At 41.8% G+C, this 9,446-nt stretch overlaps 1 protein-coding gene across 1 annotated transcript; it reads left to right on the forward strand.

Moving 5' to 3' along the window:
- The first annotated feature begins 5,242 nt into the window (after positions 1-5,242).
- pou3f3b (POU class 3 homeobox 3b) lies at positions 5,243-8,651 on the forward strand. Its single transcript, XM_084713715.1, has 2 exons — positions 5,243-7,122; positions 7,466-8,651. Exons 1-2 carry the CDS (start codon positions 5,911-5,913, stop codon positions 7,562-7,564), a joined length of 1,311 nt encoding a protein of 436 aa, XP_084569841.1. The 5' UTR covers positions 5,243-5,910; the 3' UTR covers positions 7,565-8,651.
- Positions 8,652-9,446: the final 795 nt, after the last annotated feature.

Genomic DNA, 9,446 nt, shown 5'->3' on the forward strand with positions numbered 1-9,446 from the left:
GCGACACCTGGCGGCAGTTATGATTTTTTTATTTATGATAATTTCACCTCAACCTCTGACTCGAGCAACCACATGTAGGCTTTCAGCGCAGCTGCGGAAACCAGGTTTTAAAAATCATTACAATTAGCAAATATGCAAAGTAGGGCGCAATATCTGTGAAAATATCGCTTTGGATCTGATTTGAAACATCGCGATATCTTGCAAAGTCGCCACAAAAGTATTGTTTTGGCTCATTTAAACCAAAAGTGCCAAAATTAGGAGTATTTCCTTATTTAATTTGTTATTATAGTTAATTAATTGTGAAAACTCACACATTAAAGCTTATATAATCAAAATTGTATTATAATAACGCCAAAAATCACAAAAGCGCAAAAACACCACTAACAAATTCTTCATTTTCAGCTGGAGTAACCTACTTTCGTTACTGTAACGCGTTACAGCACCGGTGCTTGCTGCTGCTGGCCCGGGACACCGAGCCCTCTTTTCATCTCGACTCCAGTGCACAAACATACAGCTTAATGCGACTAGTGTTTCCCCCTTTTATGGGGCTCACCATGGCTACCGAGCGCTGGGCTCAGCAATGCGCTGCCCATCAATGAAGGAAAGGGAGTTAACCCGTGAGAACGAGAGGAAAAAATAACCCTAAAGTATCGCGAAAAGCACACATCCACACATGCGGTTTAATGTGTGATAAATCCTGACGGACTTTGAAAATGTAGCAGAAAGTTATTGTCTGTTAAGCAACCGCCTGTGAGCGGATTTCTATTTTAAAAATGTGTCGTTTTAGTTGAGTTTTCGTGACATTTTCGCTCCTTGAACGTCTCCCAAAACGAAAAAAAACAAAAAAGCGAAATAAATCAGCATTCATTACAATCACAGGCTATTTCTACGCTTTGTCTGTCGGTCTGTCCTCATGAGCGCTGCGTGTCAACTTTAAACAAACTTTGCAAGCGGCGAGATCGATTTATATTAAACGATTTCATATTGCACTTGCCTACGCGATCTCTCCTGAGGATTCAACCGAGGGGTCTCCCTCTCCTTCTCTTTCGCTCCCTCTCCTGCTTAAAATGTGATTGATTGCACTTTTCTCCGGTGGACATTCACTACAAAACAGCAGCTTATCCATCTGTGCGCTATTTATATAATAAAAAAAGCAAAAAAAAAAAAGGGCGAGAGGGAGAGAGGTTTGGGCGCAAAAGCAAACAGCGCCGCGCGTATTGATTTTTACGCATTCATACAAGGGGGTAAAGGAAAAAGGACATTTGCAATCCGCTTTTAAATATAAGTTACAGAGGATATGTGCGCAGAAGTGGGCTGAAATATCATTTAAAGCAGCGAAGAGGCGATGTGGACGCGTTTTACAGGCAGGCACAGGCGCGACAAGGCGATAAACTCTCACATTCCTCAAGCGTAAAAAAGAAAATCCGCATAGATGATTGTTGACTTACCTTTCTGTCCGAGAAAAGGGGGGAAATAGCTTCACATTGTTCACACACTCGCAGCCTGTAAATGGTTATCTCCCCTTTTCCTACTCCTTACTCCTCGGTGCTCCCTAAGATTTTCTTTCCTCTCTGCCTCAACTGAGCAGGAGCACTCCTCGGCTCCCGCTATTATTTTCACTAAAATATATGAAAATTTATGCAAATGAAAATCAGCACTAACTGTTCGTCTCTTGTTATACTTGGGGATGATTTTTTTCCTCTCCCCCCTTTCTTTCTTTTTTTTCTTCCTCTTTTTTTTGCATACAAAATAAATGAACTCCCCCAGCAGGGAACTTGGGGACCTTTTTATAATAAGCAAATAAATAATAAACACATCATATATCAGAGAGGAGTGTTTTTTATCGGCGTGCGGTGATTTCGGGGAGCATTTCTGCAACAGCTTTTCACTCCTTTTATATATATGTTTTATATTTTTTTCATTTTGAGGGGTTATCATGCGTATGGAGCCCTCTTCCACCCTTGGTGTCACGTTTCTGCTGGCCGCCTGAGACGCCCTTTCAAAGCGTGCAGTGCGGATTGAACAGCAGTAATTTAGAGCGAAATCCTCACTGTATATTAATGAATAGAGGGCCCCATGGTTCTGGCCCCTAGCCTGCCTATTCAATGTAAACAAATCCACGAGGCTCCCTCGGTTTTGAGCCCAGTCCAAATTAAATCTACTGGGATGAGAAGAAGAAGGAGGAGGAGGAGGGTGGAGGGGGAGCACTGGCATGGTGTACACAACTACTCCACTAGCTTATATTTGCCCTTAAATCCCTTTCTGCAATAAAATCTTTGCGCCATCTTTGATTTGGGGAGCTTATGAGGCGGTGTTTGGGGGTTAACGCACGACATGCTTTAACCTTTCTACAAAATACAGTTAATCCAGTCAGAAAATCACCTGCCACAGGCCTTGTTTGGACCAGGTGGGACTCAACAGGCTGCAGACACCCTCAACTCAAGCAATGGGTGCAGTGGGACCTATATATCTGGCGCTTATTACCACCCATGGGTGCGTGCATAGGCGCGGGGGTCCCACGCACTAACAAAGGCCCCATTCATCTCCGGGGTTATGTGGTCATTTTAAGGGCGATATCCATGGATGTGTTTTTTCCCCCTGAAGCAGGCGTCTCCAGCGCCACGCACAAACCCCCCAAGGGCTGCTCAATTTGCCCTTGTTTTGGTTGCCACTTTCTCTTCCACTGTGCTTCACTGAGGTTGCCTGCGTGCGGCGTTTCCGCATGGAAGCATCCCCGCAACCTTTGTGCGTTAACTCCTGAGGAGCCGAGGCGCAGGGCTGCAGCAGCAGCAGCAGCAGCGCCTTTTCCTGCACTCCAACCATGACATATACACCCCATCCTTCTGCTGTGTTTTACATATCTGAGATTTAGGGTTTGTCAGGTGTCATAAATTCATGACAAAGCGATGAAAGAAAACATTAATTGATTTTTGTTTATACTGAACGTTTTGAATATGCTTATTTTTATATTTTAACAGATTTTTTAAATTAAATCATCAGTTTATAGTCAGGGTACATGAATTATCATGACTTTATGCACGAAAAAGCATGAATTTATTCACCTAGCACTTCTTAAACAATCAGGAATTCACTATTTCAAACAAATATTTATTATAACCTGAAAATGGTGGTGTTGGGGCAACTTAAAATTTTATGTTGACTGAGTTATGAAAGGACAAGTTTAAATAATTTTGTAATGATTCAAAGCAAATAAACTTTTCTAGTCAAATAAACTTGATATTGAACAAGTTTTCACAAGTACAGCTGAATTAAAAAGTTCATTTGCATGTTTTCTATTTACAATCGAGCAATCCATTTGTTTTAAGTCAAAAAAGTTGTTGTCAAGGTGCCTTAAAATTTTTAACTTGACTGAATTTGAAAAGACAACTTTGGGTAATTTTGTAAATAAAAATAAAATGTTAAATAAACTTGATATCAATTGAGATGTACTAAAGAAATCATGTTTAATAAGTTTAGTGTCATGCTTTCTATCACGATCATGAGCAAAGTGTTTTAACTTTAGAAAACTTAGTTGTCAGCGGCTGTTTTAAATTTTTAAGTTGACTGAATTTGAAAAGACCAGTTGAGTTCATTTTGTAAGGATTCAAAACATAAACTTTTTTAATTCAGTTGTACTTGAGGAAATGTGTAATAATTTCAGTGTCATATTTCTCACTATAAAATACAACTTTATTCTAACTTTAAAAAGTTTGTGTCCAGGCTGCCTTACAACTTTAAGTTGACTGAATTTGAAAAGACAAGTTGAGGTCATTTTATAATGATTCAAAACAAACAAACTCCTCTCGTCAAATAATTATTTTTACATTCTTATAAACATTTGACTTGAGCTTTGAAACAGTAATATGACCATTTTAACACACACTGCACGTCATCTCTCCACAATATAACAAGATAAAGCTTGCACCATTACTTAGTGAAGCTTTTTATTTATTTCTCTTTCTTTTTTTATTCATTAAGTCTCTCCTGTGTTTCCCATGGGTGGCCCTGAGGGAATTAAACCACTGTTCATGGCAGTATGGATGCTTTCTTCTGTTACACAATCAGGTCAGGCTAGCAGATAATTATAACGCTTACCAGTGGATCTTATAATGACACAAAAGCCTATATATATATTGGCCGACCAATATTATTGCCCCCTTATCACAGCTATATCTGTATATATGTTGTCTGCTATGTATTCTTTTGTGTTATAGGCAGTATTTTATGCATATTTAATCATTTTTTTCTGAATTTAAGTTCAATATATATTAGAGCCTGACTGATATATTGGCAGACTGATATTATTGCTGTATGGGCATATGTGTTCTCTGGCATGAAAACTTTTTTTCAGTTTAACAGAATATAGTGCAGATTTTATTAAATTTTTTATATTTTATGTGTCTATTTGCTTTTCTTAAATTTATAGTCACTTATAAGTATTGAAAAGACCAGTGACTGTAAAATATCCTGGCTCAAATACATACATTTGTGTATTAGTGTTTGAGGGATCACTGCAAAAAAATGTGTTTATGTTTATATTCTCTATGTCATATTATGTGTAAGGAGCATAAAATTTTTCCCTGCCCTTATATTAATATAAGCATTGGCCCCAAAACCCAGCATGCATATATTCTATATATTATATTCTGTATAAAGAATATTGGCCAATACATCATATTTTTTCCCTCCCTAACATCCACATCAGCCTCAAAAATCCAATATCGGTCCAGCAATAGTTTAGTTTAGGAAATAAAACCACTTAAATATAGTTTTACGATGTCTTTTAATTTACTAAACAGAGTTTATCCGTCTGTTTGAGCTCACTGAATCTTGATAACATGCATTTATATTCAAATGTGCTCGTTTAAACAGGTGTATTTCTACATAAATGCAGGTGGAATAATATGTTGAAGGTTTTCTGAAGTTTATCATGATGGTCACAGTTTATCAACCATTTTTATTTACCCCTTCACACCCTGTTTGTGTACTAATACCTCAGCACTATTTACTACCAAGTTGTGTTCCCCGTTTTGTTTGGACTGCAATTAAAAATCAGCCAATCGGAACAGCCGGAAGGAGGGCTCGGGCGCCCGGAGCAAGGCTGGCGAGAGCTGCCACTCACTGGCGGGGCGACCAATCAGCGGGGACGCACGGGGGTAAACATCCGTGCGTCGTCCGGGGGGGGCGGAGGGGGGGCGGGACTACACCGCTGCCTGTCAGGGAGAGAGATATAGAGAGAGAGGTGGAGAGAGAGAACAAGCGAATGAGAGGAGAGGTTTGCGAGCAGCGCCGTGCACTGTTCCACTGGATTGTACTTCAACGGGAGTTTGCGGTTTGGCAGGTTTATATACATCAAAACAGAACAAAGAGATAGACTCGGTGCTATAAAAGAAGAGAGAGAAAAGAATAAAGCGAGGGAGAAATCTCGGCGACTGAATTACAAAAGAACTGAGGACACTCTGCTAATGTTTTTCACATCCAAAGGGGACATAAACTGGGACTTTGTGGAGAATTTGCAAAGGCTTTTTTTGTTTTCTGCGAGCCACCAAAAAGTTTGTTTGGGACGACGCTTTTTTCCTCTTGTATATTTTAATTTTAATGTCCACAATTTCATCCCAGTGCAAAACTTTCTGAACGGACTGCACATGGTTTCAAAGGGCTTTTGAAAACCTGGATTTTTATCGCCGATATCCATGCCACAACTGAAGTAGAATGTTGTAAATACACGCGGATTTTATTCAGTTTTCTGCCACAGTTTTTCAACCTTTTTACGCATGGTATTCGCCAAAAACAGCTACCCATACTTTTTAAAGTTTGAATAATTCATGAGATACAATTTGCCTGCTCGAAAGAAGTGACTGTAAAAAGGGAGGGGGGTTATCCACAAACATATTCATAAGGGTTGACGGAATGGCCACCGCGGCTTCCAATCCTTATCTGCCCAGCAATAGCATCTTATCGTCCGGCTCCATCGTGCACTCTGACTCCGGAGGTGGTGGCATGCAGCCGGGCAGCGCTGCGGTTACCTCGGGGTCTGGGGGCTACAGAGGGGACCCCTCAGTCAAGATGGTACAGAGTGACTTTATGCAAGGCGCGATGGCAGCGAGCAACGGGGGACACATGCTGAGCCATGCCCATCAGTGGGTGACGTCCCTCCCGCACGCCGCGGCGGCCGCAGCAGCAGCCGCGGTGGCTGCAGCTGAAGCCGGATCGCCCTGGTCGTCGAGCCCCGTCGGGATGACGGGCAGCCCGCAGCAGCAGGACGTGAAAAACTCCGCCAGAGACGATCTGCACACGGGCACCGCGCTGCACCACAGGCCGCCGCACTTAGCTCCCCACCAGACTCACGCCGGGGCTTGGGGGAGCACGACGGCCGCGCACATTAACTCCATATCGGGGGGACAGCAGCAGCAGCAGTCGCTCATCTACTCCCAGCCTGGAGGGTTCACTGTGAACGGGATGCTGAGCCCGGGGAGCCAGAGCCTGGTGCACCCGGGCTTGGTGAGGGGGGACACCCCCGATCTGGACCACGGCAGCCACCATCACCACCACCACCACCAGCATCCGCACCACCAGCACCACGGCGGCGTCAACAGCCACGACCCACACTCGGACGACGACACGCCGACCTCGGACGACCTGGAGCAGTTCGCCAAGCAGTTCAAGCAGCGGAGGATCAAACTGGGCTTTACGCAGGCGGACGTCGGCTTGGCGTTGGGCACCCTGTACGGGAACGTTTTCTCTCAGACGACCATCTGCAGGTTCGAGGCTCTGCAGCTCAGCTTCAAGAACATGTGCAAGCTGAAGCCTTTGTTGAACAAGTGGCTGGAGGAGGCCGACTCGTCCACCGGCAGCCCCACCAGCATCGACAAGATCGCGGCGCAGGGCAGGAAGCGAAAGAAGCGCACGTCCATCGAGGTGAGCGTCAAGGGGGCTTTGGAGAGCCACTTCCTAAAATGCCCCAAACCGTCGGCGCAGGAGATCAGCACCCTGGCGGACAACTTGCAGCTGGAGAAGGAGGTGGTTAGAGTGTGGTTTTGCAATAGGAGACAGAAGGAAAAACGGATGACGCCCCCAGGAGTGGCACAGACGCCGGAGGATGTGTACTCTCAGGTCGGCAATGTGAGTGCAGAAACACCGCCCCCCTCCATGGACTGCAAAAGAATGTTCAGTGAAACATAGAACAGCATATTTTATATGAATTAAAACTGATTAAAAAACATACAGACTATCGCTCCAGATAGCCAAATTTTTTGATACTGTGATTGTGAGGGAATATGAATGAGACTGCAAAATGTGTTATCTATTTTTCACCAGAAAAAAACAAACAGAAAGAAAAAGAAAAAAACCTTTTCCCCCCACTCCTTTTTCCTCCCAAACCTCCCCCAAACGCACCGTTAACCTTCTTCTAACCAGGCCCTCAAATGTCTTAACCTAAAAGGTTCCTTCTGCTTTTTTCTTTCAGGGGCATTTTTTAGTAGATTACTTAAAAGATGCGAGTGAAGCGAGCGACCAGAGGGTGACAACCACAAGTTCATTCCACCAGGTAATTTTGGCGCATTAAAACACACCAAGAGGAAACCCAAGTATTGTTTTTTTTTCAATATTTTTTCTCTCTCCAAACAACAAAAAATATCCCCCCTCATTATCCTGTGTTTTTTGATTGAAGAAACAAAGGAGCAGGCATTTTGTATATTTAGAAATGGGACTGAACCGCCTTCCCCTCCTCTCCTCCCTTCTCCAAGCCTCTAACAATAACAAGAGGGGAAAAAACTGCAACAATATGAACAAGAGTGACATCCATGAAGCTTCCATCATGATTTCCAGCTATTTTATTTTTCTCCTGAGGTGGACTGCATGGTTTCATTCACACAGACACACACACACACACACTCACACACACACGGAGGATTTAGGGATTTTCGCTTTTTTTTTTTTCTCATGATGAGGCCCAGGACTTGATCTCAAAGATCTGCATCTTTTTTGGGGTTTTTTATTTTTAATATTATTATTTAAAGGACTTTGACACCGTGAGTGGATTTTTCTCCTTTTTTTTTCCAACAAATAGAGCATAAAAGACATTTGAAAAAAAGACTTCAAACTGCACTTATTTGAGAGAAGAAAAAAAATCTTGTTGCCAAGTGTGACTGAGTGGGTGCTGTGGATATACTATTAATGCTGCCCTTTCTAAGCAGTGTTCTTTGGTAGGTTTTAATAAACAAAAACTCTGTAAAGCCGGCAATATAGATCACTAGATCAGATACTGATCTGAGTTATTTACTTTATATTTTTCATCAGAATTACTTGTTTTAATATTTTATTCGGAATACATATGAATTATTCCAAACGGTAATTTATTTCCCCCCCTCTCTCCCTCCTCCAGGAACTTGTGTAAGATGCTTTCCCCCTTTTTTTTTTCTTGTTTTATTTCAATATTTTTCTTATATTTTTTTTCGTTGTTGCCCTTATTTGTTTAATTTTTTGTATTATCGTTTCTAAAAAGGAGCACAAATCATCATAAGCTGACATTGAACCGTTGTTAGGTAATAATAAGGGTATATTTTGATGTGATAATTTGATTGTAATTTAATTTCAGTAGTGGTTCCGTACGAGCTGATTGAGACACAATAAATTTGTTAGAATGAAATGCACTCATTGTCTTCTGAGATTTATATTATTGGGGCTGTTTTTTTGTTTTTTGTTTGCATGTGTGCTATATTTTTGTGCATGCACAGCAGCAGCTAATGAAGAAAATGGTGGTGTTTGTGGAGTATTTTGTCCCAGATGAAGCTGCGAGCTAATAATAACCTCCATTAGAATAACGCAGAACAAAGGCTCTTTGTAGACTGAAACATGAAAAATACTCCTTTAAAACTAAAAAAATAGATTTTTCTTAAAGTACTAAAATATGTTTTAAAAAATAAGCGTTGCATTTAGCGCTTCAAGCGGCTTAACAGCGCTGTTATCATCATGCTATTACTGTTTATTACCATTTAAATGGAGCATCGCGGTCAGTTGCAGGCCTGCATGCACAATGGGCTCGTCTGTTTGTTTACATCTGCTGCCTCTTGAGGCCTCTGGCAAAAAAAAAAAAAAAAGTAGCCACAACCTCAGCCTGCAGGATGGACGATTATAATTTGTGCAAAAAAAAAAAGGAAGAGGGGAAAAATAGGGGATTCTTAGAGGACGAAAATCAGAAAGAATAGGAGATGGATGCGCCCATATTGTGAGCGTCCTAACGTCCTGCCTGCATGTTATGTAATATTTACGTTGCAGCTCACAGTCCAGATACTGCATCACATAATAGTGACAAACACATCATTATTAGGCTGCTTTATGGGCGCGCTTGTCGCTGTAATCTGCAAAAATAATTGATTTACACTCATTGAAACGGCAAAAAAAATTAATTTAGAGTCTGGCTGCTGCGGGATTGTGAATGAAACAAA

Source organism: Lutjanus erythropterus, chromosome 24, assembly GCF_056507025.1.
Source record: "Lutjanus erythropterus isolate fLutEry1 chromosome 24, fLutEry1.hap2, whole genome shotgun sequence".
Lineage (NCBI taxonomy): Eukaryota > Metazoa > Chordata > Actinopteri > Lutjaniformes > Lutjanidae > Lutjanus > Lutjanus erythropterus.

What these genes read in the sequence shown, in the direction of transcription:
- pou3f3b (XM_084713715.1), top strand. Translation starts at nt 5,911, where the DNA reads ATGGCCACCGCGGCTTCCAATCCTTATCTGCCCAGCAATAGCATCTTA. An exon ending in TGTACTCTCAGGTCGGCAAT is followed by an intron (nt 7,123 to 7,465) that starts GTGAGTGCAGAA and finishes TTTTTCTTTCAG; the next exon opens with GGGCATTTTTTAGTAGATTA.